The sequence below is a fragment of the Meleagris gallopavo genome, chromosome 5, assembly GCF_905368555.1.
Source record: "Meleagris gallopavo chromosome 5, MGAL_WU_HG_1.1, whole genome shotgun sequence".
In the NCBI taxonomy this organism is placed as follows: Eukaryota; Metazoa; Chordata; class Aves; order Galliformes; family Phasianidae; genus Meleagris; species Meleagris gallopavo.
In genome coordinates, this window is record NC_139408.1 from 18,779,048 (window position 1) to 18,802,738 (window position 23,691).

General features: G+C 44.6%; 1 protein-coding gene across 3 annotated transcripts in view; it reads left to right on the forward strand.

Annotated features, from left to right (window-relative positions):
• Window positions 1-1,074: 1,074 nt before the first annotated feature.
• LDLRAD3 (low density lipoprotein receptor class A domain containing 3) overlaps window positions 1,075-23,691 on the forward strand; it is a 115,492-nt gene continuing 92,875 nt past the window's right edge. The window contains exon 1 of one of the 3 annotated variants that reach the window (XM_031553511.2): window positions 1,075-1,189. In XM_031553511.2, the coding sequence (XP_031409371.1) occupies window positions 1,123-1,189 (67 nt within the window). In that variant the 5' untranslated portion in view covers window positions 1,075-1,122. Of the gene's footprint in view, window positions 1,190-9,599; window positions 10,194-23,691 lie in introns of those variants that run through there. The other 2 variants (XM_085224579.1, XM_085224581.1) reach the window with 2 other exon arrangements.

Here is a 23,691-nt window from a genome sequence, read left to right on the forward strand (position 1 = left end):
CTGCCTGTCAAATAAATACAATATCTGTGAATCAGAGCAGAATGCATTCAGAATGAAATGTCTTAAATCAGCAGTATAACGTAAGTTTTACTAATTGGCTTTGTTAATCAGTAGAGCTTCAGGAATATGTGTGCTCATGTGGGATAGCATGAGAGATCCACAGATGCTGAGCTCAGAGACAGTATGCAAAGGAAAAGGCTCTCTTAGAGAACAGTAACTCAGCCTTCAGCTTCTACTAATTCTAGAAAAGATTTCATGGCCAAACGCTTGCTCAGGATTACCTAGCAGAAAATTACACAACTGCCAGCAAAGCAAATAGTCTTGAATAAAGATGAATGAAGCCCCTAAGCCAAGTCAGAAAGCTGTTGTGAACTAATCATTTTTCTGACCTTACCTGCTCTCTAATAGCCATTGGGTAGTGAGTGTCTCAGATAAATGCTTATAATAACTAAACCTTGCGAGATGAAGTGCAGGCAGGGTGAGACAGCTGTCCTCTGGCTTTTCCTCCTGCAAGCTGTCAGGGTGGGATCTTGCTGCCGTGGGATGGACCAGGTGGAACCTGATGGGACTCAACATGCTGCTTTGTCCCCCAGTTCCTCTCCAGTCGTCATCTCAGACGTCCTTGGCCCTCCTCCAAACACATTTGTTGAAGCAGCATCACACGGAGGTCTCAGTCATGAGAGAGGCCTTCCTCGGGCTGAGCACGGCGCTAACGCACTGAGGAGCTGGCATCCAAACTGACAAAGAATAAAGGGAAAGCGATCACAAGGAAGCACATGGGTTAGCTTTTGGCTCATGAGAAGGAAAATGAATGGAATAGGATATCCTTTTGCTTAAGTAATATAACTTGTGCTGGAAAGGGATGCCAGCACTCTAGTATTGCCAGGGCCAAGACTTTTTGGGCTAGTCTTGCAGTGCAAAATTGTTTTCCCATTCCTGGTTGAAGAATCCGTTATTTTCCTCTGGATGCAGGTTAAATTTAAAGGTGTCTTCTTTATTTTTAATAGCTGTCTTTTTTTTTTTTTTTTCCAGTTGCCTGCTTTTGCATTTCTCTGATGTTTCCTGTGGAGATATTCCTCGGTGACTCCTTGCAATGACACTCATGAAGACAGACTGTTAAATATGAATCACAGATGCTCTGAAGAATTCCCTGATATTGCTACCAAAAGGGAGGTAGAGGAAGTAAGAGGTAAGGGCAAAAAATAATGTCATAGTAGAAGAGTTTCTTTCATTCCTACATGCTGCAAGAAATAATTTTGTTAATGGAGTGTTACAATCTTTTGAGAGTGTCCCTCTCTCAGAAGGATTTCTTGGAATCTCGTAAGTGCCTTTGGTCGGCCTTTGCACACAAGCCATGCATCTCTTGTGTGGATGACATTGAAACTCTGGCTCCCGCTTCAGATCAGAAGGACACACCCTGAGCATTGGTTTAACTCTTTTATCTTTTATTTGGGAAAAGACAGCGACGTCTACAATAACATGCCAGACAGAAGTTGGCCTGAGCTAGTGATTCAGAATTGTCTGATTTAATAGCTGCTTGTTTGTGTTCTTGTCTCGCTTCCTGCCACGTGCTTTAAAGGATTTTAACAGACCTGAAGTGGTATCAATTTATTAACTCCTTCTGCCTTCATACAACATAGAAAAAAATGATGCCTTCTTGCATTCAAGTGAAATGAAGATAGATTTATCATGCTGGACTGATAATATTGCCAGGATCCCTTTCACTCTAGACAAAATACTTCTACAACTTTTTTCCTTATTTTTGAGCCTTCAACTCTGCTTGCCATAGGATTTTCCCAAGTTTATTCTTCTTTTCCTGTGGTTTATAATTCCGACTTATTGTACAGGATAGGAATTTATACTTAAACGCATTCCTAAGCTGGAGCTTCCATCTTGTGCACAAATCAGAGTAGGAAAGGCTGTATTTTAAATGATACCTCTTAGCTGGTTTGGGTCCAATCTACTCTTGCCTCACCACATCTCATTGCTATTTAGCAGCTCTCAGCTGCAGTTTAGCCATTAACAGTGTCAAATTTAGAAAGAACTGACTGGCTCAAACATGAGGTGAGGGTTAATAAAGAAAACTCCTGGTTTTGTGCCATCCCAGCAGGTCCAGCTGCCAGAATTTCTAACAGCTGTGCTAGGGCCTCACATCTTCTAATGTCTACAAGCTCAGAGGAGCAATCCCTGTTTATATCACAAAATTTTTATAGTCCAGTCCAAAGAAATTCTTATACAGTGCTCTAGTCACCCTTAAGAGGCTTCTAACAGTACTCTGAATAAATAAACACTGAGCAGTTAACAAATAACCCAAATCAATCAACTCAGTGGCCATGTAAATGCAGGAAAAGCACGTGCTAGGTGTTCGTGCAACATTTAGTGCAAGCCTGTAAGTGTAATACAAACAGAAATGAAACTATTTCATGGGCATTAGGACCAGCTACTAAAAAATGAACCTTTTGGACTTTGGGACATTTTGTTTTCAGATCCAAATTTGCAGTGGTTTTATATGAAGTTCCAAGCCAGTGGAAGCTTCCTTTTTTTCTTAGCTCAGACCTGAGTCAAGCCTAAGATACACTTGTTCCATCAGGACTGATTCAAATCTGTCTCAACTCAAGCAGAATGATCCTCAGGGATCTAAGTATGTGCTGCCAAGTGTGGGGACATACAAGGCCTTCACTGTCTGCACAACCCCTGTTGTTATGCAGCAGTACTCTAAGAGTCTTCTGTATCTGCTCCTACCCTACTGTAAAACTGGAGCATCAACTCCTCTAGTAGTGACGCTGTGGCCTTTCCCTACATGCATGAAAACTGTACCCTCTCTCCTAATGTCAGCTGGACAGTTTCTTACATGAAGCCTTGCCATCCATTTGTGCACTGTGAGCTTTATCACGGTCTCTAAAACCTCGTGAGCTGCTTTGCTTCTGGAAAATGGACAAATGTGGCTTCTCTCTTAGTAAGACAGGACAGCACATTTCATAAACATAATCTGCCCTGTTCTGTAGCACACACCTACTCCTTTTGTTTGACAGAGAAGTTTTTGCAGAGGGAGAGAGGCCAGCTGACACTAGGCCAGGAGGATCTGCTGGCCAGAGAGCTTTAGGCATGACTGCAGCCACTGGAGATGCTGCTTTGTGGAATTGTCTGCCCTGCTGATATACCCAGCAGCCTCTGGATCTGAAAAGCCCTTTATGCTTCTGGCATGTGAAACAAATACTAATGCATGTGTAGGAGAGGTCACTTTGGATTTCCATACAGATAGGTTTTCCTTTTTTTTTTCTTTAATGAGATTTCAGGAGAGGGCAAGGGAAGGTGGCTGGTGGAACATTATTATGGAGCCTGTAATTGCTTATATAGCTTTCTAAACTGCCTGCACTAAGAGGAGCATGATGAAAGGGAGGCAAAGGGCTGCTGCTCTCTAGAGCATGGTGGGGAAGGGCAGGGATACACGAGGGCAAGGGCTGCAGGAATAGAGAAGGGCTCTTCTGACATTGTATATGTAATCTAATCTAGGCCATAATCATTTCCTACTGGCTCAGCATCAGTCACATTGTTAGTCACATTGTTAGCCTAATACTGAAATAAGATCATACCTGCCAGTGACATTTGCTTTCCTATCCGGCCCATCTACGTACTGCAGTACTTCCTGGTTCAATTCATATGGGACCGACAATCTCAGTTATGTCAATCCAGACATAGCAGAAAGCTTTTGCTGAGCACTCCCTGCAGACCCAGGAAACCATCACAGTGAGTGCTTCATTATGCCATTGCTCTCTTGTGTAAAATAAGAACGAGTCCGTGCTATGATATGGGGTCTTATTCCCTTCCTTCATCCCACATTGATCACAAACAACAAAGACTAAAAAAGTATGCAAAGAATATCCCATATCTAAATCCGTGCTATATCTGCACCCATACTGTGTGCAGTGTGGGTGGGACAACAGGTATGGCAGGACAGATTTGTTCAGCTGTTACTCCACTTCCTCTGTTGACAGTAGGACCGCAGGACGAAGTGCTGCTGGCCCCTGCATTGCACCTCTGGCCATAGAAGCTTGTGTTACGGTCTTACATGTTCAACATGCTTCAGTCAGCAAGCCTCAGTCTTCAGGAGTTGTGGCAAGAAATGAGGGGTGTGCTTTCCTCAAATCAGCGCTGGTAGTACCATCACACTACAAGCATCAATGTTTCCCCCCTTTTCCCATGCTCTCAAAATGACATGTCATTAAGAAGTCCTTGTAATAACCAGGCACTCTGTCACATTTCAGAAAATTGAAGAAACCTGGACAAGTTCCTGTGCAGGTCATAAATTTCTACTGAGCCTCTTGCACTTCCCAGGATGCCAACTACTTGTACCCCACTACTACTAACACTGCTGCAGCACTTCCAGCCAGCCAGCCAGCCTCAGCAGCAGAAGTCATCTGAGCAAAGAGAAAAAAAAAAAGCCCCTCTTTTATAGCGAACACAAAATGACTGCATTCGCAATTTTTAGAATACTAGCTAGGTTTCCAGATAGAAACTACAAACACTCTATAGATGCCCTTCTCCCGTCATCTCGTTGCCTTGCATTTTAGGAGGGCTTAGAAGCCATAAGTTGGGCTCCTTTTTCATCTCTTATCTAATCATGGAGTCCTTTTGTGAAAGAGACCATCTTTCAAGCTCGAAGGAAGCTTGTCTGATTAAGGATCTCAGGGTTCAATTCCAAAAGAATGAATTTAAGATCTGACATTCTGAAAATGCAGTTTTAGCTTAGGTCTTCTTTTCCCATGAAGGTTTTAGCATCCTGGCTATTCCATTCCCTCCTAGCCTTGAATTTTTAATGACTTCTCTGCTTCTTGCCGCATTTCCTCTGCGCTGTCTACAAAGGCATATGTGTGAGATAGCACAAATATTTTGAGAAAATGTTAAAAAAAATAAATCCCACAACACACACACACATAAAAAGAAGCTTTCATGATGTGTTTCTTTCATGACCTAGAGCAAAAGAGACACTCTGCTTTTAAAACAGGTGTTGAACCAGAGGCATGAGTTAAACTGTCAGGCCCTCAGGTGGCATAGATAGCTGGTGTAACATTTTACGTTAGCTGGGGATCTACACACATAATGTAGTTTTATGGCATTTTCCTGCAGATTATACCAAATTTTTATCATCTGGACATATTGATTTGCCTTTTGTTATTTATTTGTTAAAGCCTCTTTAAGGGCAATTGGAGTTTAACTGCTGTGGTCCTGCTAGAGGATGCGTATTGATCTGGGCATTCATTTATTGATTATCTACTTTACTGCCAAATAATCCTTTCTGTTTGCCTGTCTCTGCCTACTTTGGATTCTGCAAGCAGCCTGGAAATTTCACACACTGCCCATTATATGAAAGAAAGGTATTGATATGCTAAACTGTGCGGGAGGTGAGCGGAAGGAATGGGAACCACATAATCATCATCTTGCTGTCCTATGTTCAATCTGTGATGACTTATTTTGAAATCATTAGCTGAAAATATTGGCATTAGGCAATGAATAACATTCACATCAAAGAAAGAAAATTACTTTTTTAATTAAAAAAAAAAAAAAAAGCATGCAAACACAATGGATTTCTAATCAGTCCCTCCAGAAAGTTGGAAGGTCAAGGATGGTAAAACTGAGCTGAGGGGTGAGAACGAGGAGTTCGCAGACAAGAAGACTTCTGTCTGGGCCTTATAGCTAGAACATGTAACTATGGAATTGCCCACTTTATATGTGTATGTATAAATATGTCAAATGGCAGTGATGCACTTTCTTGAAAGTGCTTTTACTTTGCAGTTGAATCTGGCAGTGTGGCCTTGTGTGGTCTACAGTAAAGGACTAAAATGTAAACTAGGCATCGTTACCTTTCACTGCCATGTCTGGTTTCAAACTTTGTCCTTTGTATCAAAGTAGCTGAAACTGGGTGTTTGCTTGGCTTGAGGAAGTGATGTAGAGATGCAGAATTGTCTGGACACACCAGGACAGCCACATGCATTGTGGGTGTGAGGGTGGGAGAACTGCACTGAAAATGTACCAGATGTGGAACCCTGATTGGAGTACAGTGAAGAGAAGGGAAAACAGCTGTGTCCTCCCTAAGTGATACAGCTCAGGGGGGATCCTGCATTTTCAGCATTATCAGGGAATAAATAGATGTTATCTGCTAATACTTGACAGTTGCCATCAGAGTGGGCAGAGCCCTGAGCTAAGCCCCTCATCTTGCTATGAAGCAGTGCCCCAGGATGTGCTGCTGCTGCCATGGTGCTCCCTGCCATGGCTTTGACAACAGGGGAGAGCCCCAAAGCAAGTGCAGCCTGTGGGGTTAACTGTGGAGCCATTGTGCACTAGCACAGATGCAATTAATGCTATGGAAGGACAGAAGGATAAGGCTGAAACTGTGAAGCAAAGCACCAAAATGCCTGTGGCAGAAGAAAGAGGAGGAGAGGAGCCTTTGCTCACCCCAAGTCCCACAGTCATGAATGAGGGATGGCAGAGGACAAAGTCTGTCAGAGCCTGGAGTGCTCTGCTGGAGCACAGGGAGAGTCCCTCCACACGGGCCTGAAGGAGGGCACTAGGCAGGAGACACAGAGAACAACCCTGCACTGCCAAGAGTATGCACAAATTGACCTAGCATGTCTTTTCCATCTCTGCTTTCTGAGTCAGAAAGAGAGAATGCCATTACAACCACAGCGCAGGCCAAATGAGAGCTGCACAGCAGGGGGCTCTTTGCAGATGGGTGATACGCGAAGAATAAAATGAAAATGAATGAGCCAGAGCTCCAGGGCCTTCTCTCTCCACTGGAACAGAAAGCCCAGCAGCTATTGTAGAGCAAGCAGTGCTATAGTTTCTGTGCTTCTTCTACCATGAAGAGCCCACGTTCTGGCAGGAGAGGAAGAGGATTTAGTACTTAAGCTAGCTTAATTTGTACCAGCAGAACATCCCAGATTGGGTCTGTCGTAACACACTTTCTCTGGATACTCATTAAAACCTTTTCTGCACACAGAATACAGAATAGGCCAGCTCTGCAGAGACCAGTCCTCATGCCAGCCATGCTTGTGCCTTGGGCGCTGTGAGCAGCGAGCTGCTGGCAGCAGGGAACCAGGGCTGGTGGAGCTCCTGGGGCCTCGGCGGCTCAAGGACAGTGCACCAGTGTGCCTGCTTGCCTCCCGCTGCTAGGGGCTCAGCAACCCATGGCGTTCAGGGGACAGGGAAGCTTGTCTCACTCTCTTTTTGGCCTTTGTCATAGTCCTATCTGCTTTTCTGAGAAGGTTGACGGTGGAATTGTGTCTGGAAGCTGTTCCTGACCTTCGTGATGAGTGCCGTAGCAATGCACACCATTTTTACATGTTAATATGTGAGAGAAGCATAGAAGCGATATGAAGGAATCTGAATGCCTATTATGACTCCTCCTTTGAAAACTGATCTCTAACTCTCTTTTCTAAAGAGAGCAAGGTCACAACAGTCAGGAGAGCTTCAAGCTTGGTGCAGAGCTAAGGATCAAAACATTGCAAAGCCATAATGGAGATGAATCCTAACGGATAGATGGATATAGGCTGATATTCTAGTATGCCTGTTTAACTTGATAAATGTTAATGATGATGACAATTTTACAAAAGTATTTGCATCTATGTTTATCATTTTGCTGCAGTGTATTAAAAATGGAATTACTATTATTTTGAATCCATCAAAAAGCTGTTGCTAAGCATAGTGCCAAACTCTCTCCCTTTTTAAGTGGTAGTCAGTCATATACCAAATATTGCAAAGTATTATTACATTTTTTTATCCTTAATTAACACATTCCTAAATTTTCATCATTATCAATCCTGTCACTGGGTCTGACACATGTAAATGACTGGAAATAATTCCGTCAGAGCACTATTTCCAGACTGAAGCCAGCAAGTTTAGACTGCATCTTTGCAACAGAGAACAAACTTGATGCCAAAGGCAGATATCCTTATACTACTGTTAACAGAGACCTAAATATTAACATAGGGTTTGCTGAGAGAAAACCTGATTTATTCAGAGACTGGGAAGTTTATAAATTGGAGGACCCAACATTTCATAATATTGCAGGGGAGGGCAGAAGGTAAAGCCGCTCTTGGACTTGCAAATCCAGCAGCAAAAATCCCACATCTTTTAGAGCAGCGAAGGAAGTACCAGAAGCTTTGGTTAGCAGCAATTGTGCTGATACAAATGAGCCTCCTCTGACAAGCTTGGCTCTGCTGAAAATTTCCCTTTCTAGCCTTCAGTCGTCATGCACAAAGCTACAATGAGTGGCTTTCTCATAGTGGATCTTGCCAAGACCACAGGCCAAGCACAGCTCTTCATTACTCTGGTGTAATTTACTGTGAAGCTAATAGAAGCAAGAAAGGAATCTTTTTTTCAGAGTATATTCCCTTGTTTGCTGGTACCCCACGTTACTTTTAGGCATTCAGAGTCCAACCACATTCTGAGCAACCTAGAATTTTTCACTTATCCTTCCAGCATCTTCATGGTGTGGGTGGCCTCGTTGGGAGCCAAAGCATGGGCTGACATGAACGACTTCCTCAAGGCCACACAGTCTGCAGAAGAGTTGGGATCGCATCTTGCTTCCAGGTACGAAGCCAGAAATCCAACCAGGTGGCAGTTCATAAGGGGAAAATCAGAGTACTTCACACTGCCCAGAGATTTGTGGTCCTGCTCCATTACAGATGTTGAGGCCTCTTATCTTGCTTGCTGGCTAGTGGAGTCTGGGGTTTGCCAGTGCTCATACACACCCCTCAGAACTGCCAGCGTACACAGAAACAGGCTTTACTGAGAATGCAGAGTAGACTGTGGTGATCCAACATGGAGCTCAGCTACACCTGACCAGCCCCTTTCATCTGCTTTCCCCTTCATTTTCACATGCTTTTACTTCTTTGATCTACATAAGTCCCTCCCTATCACACTCTTTGGTCTTTATCCAAAATACTGCCTAAGATCTTACATGTTCCAAAAGTGCCGTTCCTGCTGCATCCCATGAGTCCCATACATAGACAATGGCCACCGTTAGTTAGCAAGGCACGTGGGAGATGGCTTCGTGGTTGACTCATCTCAGCAGGCTTCACACCACGGAACAAAAAGGTCTAATCAGTCTTCTCTGATATGCTTTGAAGCAGCCTCTTTGGTGTGCTCCATTTTCATTGGTAAGATGATTGGGGGTTCTCCCTGGGTCTTTGTGTTTACAGGGGTTAGATTTTAATCATATCACCTGCGGGTTAACAATGAGGGGCTGAAGTGCCACTAACTAACTAACTAACTAAACTAATACAGACTAAGCTGTCCTTTAGAATGATGCAGAACTCTTACCAATCTCCACAAGCAGCTCCAGCTTTATTAAATACCAATTGAAAGAATTCTGCATAAACGGTATTTCTGCACAGATGAGCTGAGCAGTTTTAGAAGCCATTTAGCAGCTTTTTACTGCTACAAACCGGCTTTAATTCTCAGCTAAAATAACATATGCACTAAGCCTTTCTCTTCAGCTATTAAACACAGGCTGCAAGCTTTTGAAAGAGCTGAACTTTATTCTGCAGGCATGCAGATCCACTTATGCACTGCCGCACGCGGGGGAATACTTTACAACCAAGAGGTACCGCTTAATGAAGAGACAGCGATTTGCCCATAAAAGCGGGACGGCTCACGAGCTAAGGCGGCTTTCTGAGCTCTCGGTCATTATATACTTAAAACGAACGCTGCTTAGAAGAAGGCCCGCTCCTCCTGCTGCTGAAGCCAGTTTCAGCGATTCCAGTTTCCCGAATGCCGTGTGTCGGAGCTTCACGAGGGTGCCGAGCGCCAGAGCGCAGCTCCCACAGCGCGAGCCGCAGGCCGAGCCCCGGCCCCCCGCCACGCTCCACCGCGCGCGGCCCCCGGCCGCCACCCGCTGCCAGGGCGGGGCGAGGCGCGAGGCCCACGAACCCTCCGCGGCGCCAGTTCCGCTCCCCGCCCGAGGGGGCGGCGGGGCCGGGCGCGACCCGCGGGCGGCGGCCTCGGCCGGGCAGGGGCGTCCGGCGGGGGCGGGGCGGCGTCGGGCACCGCCCCGGGCCCTCCCCCGCCTCCCCGCCCGCCGCCCCGGCCGCAGGCTCCTCCGTCGGGGCCGGGCCGGCGGAGCAGCCCCGAAGTTTGCGGAGCGGCCGGCGCCGAGGCCATGTGGCTGCTGTGGCTGCTGCTGGGCTCGGCGGGTGAGTGCGGGCGCTGGCCGTCCCGGGGCGCTGCCCGGCGGCGAGGGGGCGTGCTCGGCGCGGCGGAGGAGGGCGCGGGGCCTCGCGTCTGCCCCCGCCTCCCGGCGGCGCCCGGCGAGCCGGGGGGCCTCCGGCCTCCTCTCCTCTCTTCTCTTCTCCCCTCCCCTACGCTTCCCCACCTCCGGGCGGGCTGAGGCGGCGGGGGCTGCCCGCGGCGGGGCCGTGCAGCCCTCCCGGCCTCCCCTCGGGGCGGGCCCGGGCTGGGGGCGGCCGGCGGGTGGGTGAGGTGGTGCCGTGCTCGGAACGGCCCGGGCCCCGCCGAGCTGCCCCGCCTCTTCTGTGCTGCTGGGTGGGCTGCGCCGTTAACTCGTCCTTCGGTAAACTTTTACAGCCCCGCGGTCAGCGGCTGTCAAAGTCAGCGAGCTGCCGGCGTGCCGTGCGGCGGTGCTGCGGGCGTGAGTTGGTGCTGCTGCTCGGTCCTAGCGGGCTCTTGCCCAGAAAGTGGGTAGCCGACTTCGTACTGCTGCCGGCACGGGAATCGCTCCGTGCTGATGGAACGAAACGATGACACGCAGTAGCGGAGTTTGGATTGTAAAGCGGGATGTTCTTTTTTCTTCCTATTGAAGAGTACTTGTTCTCATGAAGGGCTTTTAAGTTTCACAGATTCCACGATATAACTTTGGTTCTATGGGCAGGAAGAAGGGGAGGTGCAGTGGGACCTGCAGTGTTTCAGAGTCACGTAACTGCCAGCTGTGCGTGCAGCGTGTGTAGCTGCTGTGTAGGTTTGGGCCTCTTTTCAAAATTATTTCAGCAGTTCCTTATTTGGAAACCTTCAGGCAAAGCCCAGGTTTGTTTATCTGTGTTGTGATGCTTTATTCCTCGTTAAGTTCCACTATACTCCAGTAACATGGCCTGCGCTTCACCGAATTGTTCCTAGCAAGGCACGCATTTCCATGTGCCGTGTGTACGTGAGTGAACACGCTGGGCTTAGCGTGGGGCTTTGGTGCTGCCAGGCACCCACCTGAGCAAGGCAATCCCCCAGCCCACCCCTCACAGACCTGTTTCCCATCTGAGAGCGTTGCACGCTGAGCTCTGCCCTTCTTGCACAACAGTTCCGCTGCAGTGACTCTGGCTTGCTTTGGAGCCAATGCAAAGAGCTTTTTGAAACCTTTGTTGTTGTTATTTTTAATGCATTTGTTTTCTATTTTGAACATTCATGTATTGGATCTTTGGGATTTTTGTTTAAAATGTTCCTTCCCCTGTGTATTTTGGCAGCCCCATAACCTTCCCACGGGGAGAACTGGCTTGTCTTTGCCTGGCCTTTCAGTTTTGATAACTCCTGAAAGAATTTCTTTCCTTTTGAGTCTTTTTTTGGGTACGGATCGGAAACTTTGAAGCCCTGCGGGTCAGTGTCAGCTAACAGAAAATAAACAGTGATTCAAGTCTATGTCTAAACAGTTGTTCCTCTTGCAGAAATAGCTGTTGGCTGGGATTGCATCAGTGGAGATTTGCAAGGCAAAGTTTGATATTTTATTTACATCTTTTCTTAATAGATCAAATGTCACTTTTGATCCTGAAAGACCTTATCTGCACGGGAAAGGTTTTACCTATGCTATGTACAGGGTGAATGTATACGAGGCTGACAGCTGATCAAAAGGAGACTGTCTTATCTCCAGCCATAACCTCCGCTCCCAGTATGAGAGCTCCCCGATTTTATTCCTTTCTTTTTTCCAATCCCTGCCTCATTTCAGGTCCCATTGAGCTCTCACACCTTCACATGCCCAGGTAGCACTCCACTCTGCGATGCTCTGATCCTGTTCCCAGCACTTCTCATGGCTCCAAGGCAGCTCAAGGGTTCCTGGATGCGGGTTAGGTCCTTCAGGGGTTGCAGTTACCATCTCAGGCTGTAAGAACGTCATCAGGTTAAGGAAGATTGCTTTCTTTCTGACAAGTACAAAACTTGTTCCTGTTTTAGATCTGAAGTAGGTCTTAAAAATGTCAGTCTCCAACCTGCTGGAGAGTCAGAGTGCAGTGCATAGCTCGAATTCCTACGTGTGGTCTCTAGGATATCACAGTCCAGTGTAAAGATTGTTCTGATGTATAAGCTATATATAATGTATAGATGTTATACTTCCTAAAATACGCTCAGCTTGCTCAGTTTTAGGGGGAAGCTTTTTGTCTGCTCCCTCCTGTCTTTCGCACTTGTGCTGTTGGGATCAAGACCTTGTTTCACAGAAAGCATAAACATGCAGGGCCACATGTGTGCTGTCATCACAATTTGCTACTACATCTCAAAAGTCTAAAAAAAACCCAGAACATCCCCAAAACTGAGCAGGGATGGAAGCTGCTCGAAGGGTTGTGTTACTGCATTAATAATCTGCATGGTGTAATCCTGACTAGCTTAAAGCTTTGGTACGCTGCAAAAGGAATACCTAAGATTTCCCTGTGCAGGTCTTCATTTGTACCGATGTTGAGGTATTGCTTCAGTTGGATTTCTTTGCTGAAAACCCTCATATTCTGCATGGGAGCTGACGAGTGCTTTTGAGAACCATTCTGCTCCACTGCTGTATAAATAAAGGGAGCAAGGAAAGCACTCTGCTTGGAAGCATGTCTGTCCTGTGTATACAGTATGCTTGTTTTTTATTCTTGATGCAGCCCTCTTAACTTCTAAACCAAGTCTGTTGCTTCAACAACCACAATTTTTCCTGTTCCATTATGTGTGCAAGCTGCAGGCTGTCGTAGCGCTTTGGTGTGTGGGTGATGAACAAGGATTCCTGTAGCAGCTTTGGCAAGTGAAGAAGCTCCCAGCTTGGCAAACCAATAGGAGAGAGAAGCGATACACAAGAGGTGCTGGATATTTGCTGTAGGTGTACATTTGCCAGCGGCTGTGGTGAGAGCAGCTGAGGGGTACTGTGTTAAGGAAAAGCTCCACATCTGGCTACAGGGCATTTGATGTTTGAGTTTGTTTGCTCAAGACTTCCTTTTTAGGTGGTTGGTACCGTACTCTTTTGTTTGCTATCAGAAACATTGGGTGCTGCCAACACCCAGTTGGGGTAACGGCCTGATTGCAGTCTTGCAGTCATGTATCATGATAGGAAGTGGAGATTGGTAGCTATAAAGTAGGCTGTCAAAATGCACCCCTTGTACAAATGTGAAATAAAATGTTCGAAGTTTACTGTCAGCCTCCAGTATCTGATACACCAAGAGACTAGCATGCTCTTTGGATGAAAGGATTTCATGGCGATAGTATAACATGTTTATTGTGACAACAGCAATCCGGCATCCTGCTTCCATTTGTTTGTTCATTATCTCCCAGGTGAGGAGTAAAACAGCTTCACTTGTCATAAATCTGGGAGGCTGGTTACAGAGCTGATGGCTTCTTAGACAGCAGTGATGAGATGAGCAGAGGTTCAGACATCCCTGTTTGGTCAGGAAGGGCTGAGGCAAGAATAGTTTTATCACCTACACACAGGCTTTGTTTTTTAAAGCCAGTAAATCTCACAGAATAGCTTCTGTGATGTTCTGTCCCGTGGTTGCCCTCTGTCTGCACAGGCAGAAAGGCAGTCATGTAACGGGCCTGACAAATCCATAGCGTGAGGTCCTCAGTGATGATGGCAGTGCTCTCACTTTCAGCATCCTCAGTGTTATGGAAGCCGACGATGATTTTAATGAAGTGGTGGGAAGCCTTGCAGACTGTTGTTGTTAGGTCGCCCCATCTGTCGCAGACAGGCTGTGATGTCCTACCTTTGGTAGGAGGCACTGCCAGGGGTACTGAAGCTGGTGTTTTCTGAGCCGTATGCCATTGTCAGTGGGTAGATTTAGAAGATGAGAAATGAGAAAGATCTGATGTCTCTGCAGTTGTTTTTGTTTCAGTGGGTTTTGTTTTCTTTGTTTTTATAAAGTATTAAAGCAAAACTCTTGCTCTGGCAAGATCTCCTAATAGGATATGCAAAGATGCAGAATGAAGTATTTCAAGTGAAACCAGTTTTAATGATGAGATGCATTTTAAGGTGTCTCTAAAATGAATCGCTGAATGACGGACTGCCTTTTGCCTGCAGTGTAAGTAGATCATGGCTGAGGGTAATTTTATAGTCAGCCATTAGTATAATCAGTTTATCCTGAATTTACTGGATGCTGAAGAATTTTCAAGAGAGAGCTTGTATGTGTTAAAAAAAAAAAAAAAGAGAGACAAAGAGTTCTGCTAGAACGCATTTAACTAAATTAGCCTCTCTTGCAATGAAACTTTTAGCTTAAATACATGGTCAGTGAGAGATACGGGCTGTGAATTTTGCACTGCATTTGGCGTGGGCTGCAAGTGTGTATCAGATGCTTGTAGGACATGTAAAAACTTGCTACGCTGCGGTAGCTTGGTCTTCTTGCTCGAGTCTGCTGTGTTGGTTTTTTCCCTTTGGAAGCCTCTCACGCAGATGTACAACTGTCAGATGAGAGACGAGTACAGGCCAACCTTATGCTGCGTGCAGAGCTGGCCATTGAGACTGAAAAGCTCTTTAAAGGGAGAAGGTGCTGAAATGCTGGTTGTTTCTGGTGTGTGTTTGTATTTTGATTTGCACATGTGAAACGTCAGGAGATATCTAAACAGAGCCGCTGGTCTCTGTTCTTTCTTGTTCTCAGCTGCCAGCACAGATAGCCATCTCTTGACTGCAAAGAAACCTGTGGAATTAGGTATCTGATTTAGCTGCAGCCCACAAAAACATGTCCTCGAAAGTTTGAGAAGTGCAAGGTACTTCCTATTAGCGTGAGAGGTCTGCTGCAGGATGGGAGCGATGTGGGCAGGTAACCAAAATGGCCTGGATGAGTGAAATAGAAATGAAGGGATCCTGCAGGAGGGCTGCTGGTCAGAACCTCCTCTTTGTGGTTCTTATGCCTTCCTCCTGCAGTGGCCTGAGCAGCTGTGAAGCTGGGCATGACCAAAATACATTCAGTAAAGCTGCTTTTTGGGTGTGAGTAAACAGTTGCACAGGTTGCTGTGTGATATATTCTGTGATGGTCAGGGACCTGAGATAATGAGTGGAAGGGGATGTGGCAGCAAAACTCTTAAAATGAGCGAAGCTTGAACCCATGGGCAGGATCTTTTCGCATTAGGGGTTGGTTTGGGGGGGACCTCACCCTGTGTGGTGTTCCCACTTAAAATGAGTATTGTAGCTCACAGGCAGCCTGTGAGGCTTAGTTTATTAAAGATTAGGAAGTGCTCAGGTTGAGAATGGTTGGGTTTGGAGTTCTTTTGGACACCAACTCTCCTCCTTAGCAGCTTTCATTTATGCTGTTAGTGCCGTGGATCCCTGTTTTAGTCAGGAGCGATATCTTACAGGTAACTACAGGCATGTTTCCAAGGTTCAGAATTACTCATGTCTTTGAAATGTTCTGTTTTGCTGGTAAGAGCTGGGTACAAGGTAAGATTCTCTTGACACTATGAATTCTTCTCGGCTATGCATCCCTGTTTTTCCTTTCTATTCTTTTTGTGCAGTACTTCTTTTTGTTACAGTGAAGATTCTTCATTTGTCATTAAGATTCTTCAAACAGAGGAGTTTCAGGTTTAGCAAAACATGAAATGTGATAAAGACACAAATAGACATAATAATAAAAATCTATATAATTGCCACGTTGCACTTTTCTCCTCTTACAAGGCAAAGGAAAGAACTGGCAACTTATAGTCCTGTTGCTTATACCTCCTTTACTGAACCTTGTGGTCCACTTCATCTTTTTTTTCCTTAGGTTTAGATCACTTATTGTGTATTTGGTGGAAAGTGACATCACTTGATAAAGGAAACTTAGACATATAGGATGCCCTTGTGCTGCCAAACTTGCCCCTTTTTATCTGTTTTTCCCTTACCCACTGCTCAGCTGTGCCATGGTAAGGCCCAGCCATGGGCTGTGTGGCTTACTGCTGTGACTGAGCGTGGAAGGTGCTGTTTGGCCAGAGCAGGTTGCTGAGGTCTTGGTCTCAGTGGGTTCTTGATGCAGTTTTACAGGTGCACTGTGCCTCTTGAGCAAACTGTTGAATTTCCTAGTGATCATATATGAAGTTCAGTTAATAATTACTTGCCACACAATGCGGGGGTGTGATTGTACAGATGGCTAAGTGTGTTGTCAGTGTTGGCACCTCACCGCTGGTGAGACCAATACAAAATGTGCTAGAACAGTTCCTCACATTGTTAAATTTGTAGTAGCCCTACTTTGCTGGAGGTGCCAAAGCACATCAGATCTTCACGGACAGATACATTAATAGACTCACCACCTAAAAGCTCCAAAGGAAACACGTTGCAGCAATGGCAATGAGCTTCAAAGCAAAGCAGCTCTTGTGGCTGGCTAACCCAGCTCCTGTCCATGGCATGAGTTGCTGCTTTTATGGCTATGGCTGAAAACATGCAGATCAAGAGCTGGGTAGGAGTGGCGGCCACTAAGGTGGATAGATGGTCTGACTGGAGCCTGAAGTGCACACGCTTTTTGCCTTGAGGAGAGCAGCTTTCTGCCTGAGAAGTTCTTTATAGCTTGTCGGGATGCTGGTCTTGAGGGTGGGAGACTGAAACCTTCCACGACGTGAGCCGTGATAAGAAACATGTCTTACCAAGGACTTGGCGTCATATGAAACAGAGTCTGCAGCTTTGCTTGTTTGGGTAACTGGAAAAACAATGCAGATGCTGAGATCAAGATTTGCTCAGGCTGGCAGAACGCGAACGGCGCTTGGCAAATCCCGGAGTCTGGAAGAACTGTACTTACTGCTTAATCAGTTTTAAAAGACTATGTCATTAAACTAATTAGACGTAATTCAGAATTGGCTAACAGGAGCAACAGCAGTGTGTTTGTGTTGATTGCAGGCTATTCAAACTCAAAATAGTTCTGTTTCTTTTTTGAAGGCAACCTTTTGAAAGGTGGAAAGAAAGTGGAGAGGGACAGAAAAAATCCATGGGCTGATGCTAGTTACATGCCTTAATGAAGTGCTGGCTGAATTTAAAACCCAGGATTGTGGGTGAAATAAAAGCCTGTGTGGAATAGCAGGTAGAATTGTGTGAAAAACAAAACCAAAAGCATGTTGAACTTTTAAATGAATAGACCATTCACTGTACCGTGTAACTGAGGTCTGGCGTGTTAAACCTGCCTTGTATTTAATGAAGTCCTGGTGTAATCCTAATTTACGTTCTCTAAGAAATTTCTTTCCTAAACCTTTCTTAAGGCGGATCTACCTCCTCTTGTTTGGCATGTTCTCTCTTGGGGTTGTAGTGGCTTTGGATATCAGTAAGTGTGAAGGTGTGAGAGAAGCATGCCCTGAAATTTTTCAGCCTATTAACTATAAAGCAGACCACAAGTATTGGTCCTTCTGCAGTCAGTTTGACCAGCAGCCCCTCCACAGATCTGCAGGCAGTATGTGAGCTTCAGGAACTGATTTCTTTTCACTTCTCTGAGGAAAGACCAGAAGGCACAATGAACCAGTCAGGAGTGCACTTCTGACTGAAGATCAACGAGATGTGACTGGAGCATTGATAGAGTACCAGTGAGGTAAAAATGACAATGCCAGGAGACTTTCTAGCATTACTTATAAACTTCACAATTTTGCAAATCAGTAAACAGTATCAATTTTACCCTAAAAATCTTTGATGAGGGATGTTAGTTTCGTATTACAAGCTTGAGGTAGAGTGATGCCAGCTCCTTTTTTCATACCAGGTTTGCTGACAGTGTCACACATTGCCTTTTTAAGCATTTTTGATTGCAATCTTTGTCTTCCAAAAAAGAGTCCAGAACAGTTGCAGTGATTTTTTTTTTCTTTATACTTGAGTTATATGTCCATTAAGAGCACGACAGCAGTTTTGCTTCCTCTTTCCAATTTTCCTTAAATGGAGAAACAAAATGTTATAAAACATATATATTATAAATCATGTAATTTCCTCTTTGCACAGAAAGTGACCTTTCTGTGGAATGCTTGTTCTTTTCAACAACTAAGGTAGCAGTAGATGCTTCACGGGGAACCAGTGATTCAGAGTTCCTGGGTGTTTTCTCTTCTGAAATAACTTATCCTGGTGTTTGTTTCTTAGTTAGATTAACAGAGACCACCCAGGTTTAGTGACACTTGCTGATGTTGGTTTGCACAGCTATACCTTGTCATCAGTCTCACCTTGTAGACAATATAGAAAGTTTCTGCCTTTCTTGTACAAAATTCTGCATATTAGAGACAGTGGACATTTCTGCTCTAATTTTTTGAAGCAGCTTTGGAAAACTTTCAAGCTTTCAATGTTAAGGACTCTCTATTTACAGATGAGTTCAGTAGTAGACTTCAGTGACTAATCAGATAGGGTATTCTTAAAATTCCTAATGGGATCCTTGAAAATCTGCCAAGGGATGACATAGGTTTTCTAATGAATTGGTTTAATGGAGCTCTGGCTTGCTATTTGGTTAACAGTCTTCAGGGTAGCTTCAGGCTGCTTACTTTCCAATTTTCTTGTGTTATCTGGAGATAAATGTCCACCTTATTGGAGCTTAATAGCCAATTAGCTGAAAGAAACAATATCTGAAAATACAAAAAGCAGTTTTGTTCACTGGCAGGATATTCTTATCCTAACTGAGGCTGAATCTTGCCTGTTGACTGCCATTGCTCCTTTTAAACAATCCCATGGGGAAACTGTTCAGCCTGCAAAGCACAATTTGGCCGATTTTTTTTTTTTTTTTTTTTTTCTCCTTGCTTCATTTGTTTGCTCATCGACAGGTGCAAAGTTGGGCAGCCCACCTTGATGAACAGGCTTTCTTGTTTTAAGAAGCTATCAATGTAACTTCCTCTAGATCTGTGGAGCCCAAAGAGACCTGCATGAGACCTGTCAGCTCCTGTAAAAATTAAATCTACGTGACTTCTGAGGTATCTGGTGATTATCTCTGTTTTGGACAGGAAACATGCCTGATAGAAGATTTCTCAAAGGGAAGGTGGCTTTTGAGAGACAGAGCACTCCTTCCAAACACCCAGCCTCACTGCACTATTCAGGGCAAGATTTTCAGGCTCAAGAACTCCAAGCTGCTTCTTCGCTGTAGGAAAAGTAACTTGTCATAGACCTTGTTGGTATTCCAGCGTTGTTTAGTTCATTCTGGAAGGAATGCGTTGGCCTTTTGTTTTGGAAAAAGTGTGTTATTGAGATGCTGTAGTGCCTGTTTTGGTTAGAGAATGCTTAGAGTGAGAGCAAGCTCAGTTGTCAAAATTCAACCCTTGGTATAAGCAGCTATACCAAGAGCTTGTCATTGCATGTTTCCAAGGCAAAATCATTTTGGAGGAGATGAAACATACAGATTCCTAGTCTGTTTTTAAGCAAGTTTCCTAAGTTGTTCCTTTCTTCTCCTCCCATGAAGCACCCTCAGCATTGAACAAAGGTAAATGTATGCATACAGGAGGAAAACAAAAATGAACACCATACCAGGAGTTCCCGTTGAGCCCTGAGCCCCTGTGAGGGCAAGTAAAAGAGGATAGTTAATTTCCATATCAACAGTGCTTTGAAATGGCTAGATACTGGGGTTTGCCTCTAGAGTTGCTGTGAGCTGAGTTTGGTTGGATGTTGAGCAGCAGGGCTTTGGGGACGTGTCATTCAGGGTATCATTTAAGGTGGGGAAAAAGCCACAAAGATTTCCTAGTCCAACTGTGAACCTATCGTACCACCATGCCCACCAAAGCATGTCCCTGCATACTGTATCTACCCTTTCCATGAAAACCTTAAGGGATGATGATGCCACCACCTCCCGGTGGTGCAACTTAAAGCCATTCCCTCTCATGCTATCAGTATTACAGAGGAGAAGAGGCTGACCCTCACCTCACCACAACCTCCTTTCAGGTCTGTGTAAAGAGTAATAAGGTCTCCCCTGAGCCTCCTTTTCTCCAGACAGAACAATCCTAATTCCCTCAGCTGCTACCCATAAGACTTGTGCTCCAGACACCTCACCAGCTTTGTTGCCCTTCTTTGACATACTTCAGATTCTCAATGTTTAGTACTGAGTGGCCAAAAACTGAGCACAGTATTAAGATGCAGCCTTACCAGTGCCGTGTACAGAGGGATGATCACCTTCCTGGTCTGTTCTGTTACAGCTGGGCCTGCCTGTGTTCTAATCTGAGTCCCTGAACGGGGTATTAGCTGCATACTTGCTCAGAGATTTCTGCATATGTCTTTGCTTGTTTACTACTGATGAATGAATTATTCAAGATACGGCTGTGGGCCTTTGATACTGATACTTTGCTTTTTTTTTTTTTTTTTTTTAATGATGTTCTCTAAAAAGCAGTTTATATATTTGGAAAGCTACTGATCAGTATATATCTTCAGGTACCCATCTCCTTAGAATCTGAGCAGCACAGAAACATAAATTATGGATGCCTGCAGCATTCCCGTGGGATTGGAGAGCATTAGTAATCATTAACAGATAAAGAAAACTGAAGCCAAGGAAAGCAGAGTAATGTGATCATACAAGACATCTGTGGTAAGGCTGAATCCTCTCTCTGGTCTTCTCAGATTCCACCCTGAAAGCTGCCCTTTCCTGTAAGGGATCCTGTTGGTGAGGCTGGGCTGTGTCACAAGCACCGACATTCATCTTCCTCCTTCTGAAGCTCACAATCACTGGCATTCCTGCCAGGGAAAGGATTAGGAGCTGACATGCTGACATTACACCGTGTGTTGTTTAACTCGGGTCAGATGAGATATGGCTGCCAGTTTGACAGCTGAGTCTGTGTCTGCCCTCACTGTAGCAACTGCTGCTGGTGGTGAAGGCTCCAGAAGTGTGAGACTTCAGTAACTGTGTGTAGGCAGCATGTAGGGCTGTTGGCTTAGTGTGCCTGGTGTAGGATTGGTAAGGGGCAGGTTGGAGAGCACGATGTGAGGTGAACGTGCTATTAGAAAACAGAGAGGGTGTCATGCACAAGAAAGCAGTGGCATCAGTGGAAAATACAGGTGGGAAGTGTGGTAGGAGTAGAGAGTTCTCTTTCCTAGATTACTCCTATGCATCAGTGATGGAAGTGTTCCTTGGTGGTACTACTGACAACCTCAAGTGACTGTAAGACTGTTTTGAATCATGACTGGATTCCTTGGCTTTCTACTGAGCTTGTAGTTGAATTTATTTGCATTGGTAAAAAGGTTAGCTAACTTGGAGCAAGCTATGTATAGACTTCAAGTGTCTTGAAGTAGTAGGGTTTCAAGGCCACCTTTGCTTCCTCAGGGCAAATCCTGCCACTGAGCATATGTTGTAGATCACATTTTTAATGTGTAGTGTGTTGTTTTTTTGTTTTTTTTTTTTCCCCTAGCTTCCTTCCTACTGCCCTTTCCTTTGAACACAATCATCTTTTTCCTTTTTTTTCCTCCTCTAAAAAAGTAGTAAGGAGTGGTTGGTTACTGAAATTACTCAATTCTGTACGTGGAGCACTCACAGTGCCTCTCTGAAGTGGAGATTTTTTTTTACAAATGGGTAGAGTGGAATATAAATCAAGGTGGTCTGTGATCATGTACAGACAGGGCTGAGACAACATCCTGGAGATAATGGTGATCCTTGGCAGTGCTTAACATTAAGCAGATTGTTTGCTGTTGGCCTTTCTGCCTAGCTCGAAATGGTGATACCACCTCAGTTTCTTTAGTTTCATAAATGCTGGTAAGTGCTCAGTTCCCCGAAGTGAGTGGTATCAATAATTCATTACTACTTAATTGCTGGAGCTGGTTTCTGATTGATTTGGTAAGTAGGACACTAGGAAATGGTACGCTTCCCCTGTCAGCTACACTTAGCTGCTTTGGCTGATGCCTCATGGAGAGTTGTCCCCATGCTGCCTTCTTACAGGGATTCTTTGCCCCGGGCCACAATAAAGCCAAGGGAGCTTGCAGAAAGAATGAGGGAAACAGCATGAAATGGAATTGTGGATTTTTTTGTGTCGCTTACGTGTTCTTGGAGGGCTGAGCTGCAGGCAGGCTGGGGTGGAAGGCTGAGGCCTGTGTGAGTGGCACACACCATTGCTGTCAGCCACTTCTGCTCCCTGACTTGTTCAGGTAGAGAGAATTCTTGTGCACTGATACGTTGGTTCCGAGTGACTAAAGGTCTCCTGTTTTGATCTGATGCTGTTGTGTTGATAAGCTTGGCTGAGAGGGCTGTTTCACTGGTCGCTTGAACATCACTCCTTTGAATCACGTAGTTTTCCATCAAAGTGAAAATTCTTCATTTGGGAGTGGATGTCAGTGGTAGTTTCATTTTGCTCATACCATCATAGCATCCATCGTGAGCATTTGGAATGATGCAGGTTCTCCTTTCTTACGATCAACATTTCCCACGTGCCAGACAGCAAGTGCCTCCAGTCACCCAGTGTGGAGAATGGCAAGTTCCTTTCCTGGCACCAATTCATACACTGGAAAGGGCAACTTTAAACTAGATGTCTGGGAAAATAGGTGGTTCTTGCTTTTATTAGCATAGTATAGTCTCTGTACTGTGTAGGATATGGAATAAAATAAACGTGAGGAAATATACTGTGTAGGATAGGAAATAAAATAAAGATAGGGAAGCAGTGCAACATGACAATTTCACAGGCCTAGGAATGAGACATGGGAAAGGGGAAGGACTGTTTGTTTGTCTACATAATTCATCCCCAAGTGCTACTGTAAGCTTTTTTCCCTTGTATGAGTGTATTGTACATTTCAAAGATAGGTGAGTACAACAGGACTTTGATCATAGCGTCCTCTGATCACTTTTAGTTCAGGACGTTGTCTTTATCTTAGAGAATGTGCACAGTTCAGCCATATGAATCCTTCTCAAAGGCACTGCTAAGTCCTAATAAATAGCACACATCTCCAGGAACATATGTCCTGAGTCTGGATTACCCAGGAGAGATTAGAAAGGAATATGTTACTTTTTTTTTTTTTAATTTTAGTTGGTTGTTTTTTTTTTTTTTTTTTTTCATGAATGTACATAGATTCCAAATAGATTTAGCTCTAAATTAAGCGTGTTGAGAATTATTGTATTACTTTTTTTCTACTTTTTTGGGGCTTGGATTCTCCTTTTCTTTGAATGAATCTATGTGGATATATTTCAGTAGATTTGCTCTGTTTTAAGCTGCTGTGAATGAATACGAAGGTGTATTGACAGCCTGATTCTCAGAGATGAGTCTTTTTGTTTTCAGGTTTCTGGTGTCCTTAAATTTCATTGAAATGACGAGGCTGTAAACATCAATGTCACTAAGCTGCTTTGCAGGATTTCCTCAAGATCACTTCATTTCTTCCATTTCCAGTCAGCAAGTTTCCTTCAAAAATATAGGTTTCTAAACCCAAATTTCAAAAGATGAAATTTCATTGAAATGGAAAGAAGTTAATCATTTTAGCCAGCTGCAATTTGTTCTGTTCACACAGTGTCAGTCTCACCTCCCTTCCCAAGGAAGGAGAGAATAATTGGACATAAAAGGTGCTTTTACTTCGAGTGAACTTGTTAAAACTGGGAGTTTTGACTTGAATTTCTTGCAGCTAGGATATTGAAAGCAGCCATGTACCTCTGCAGT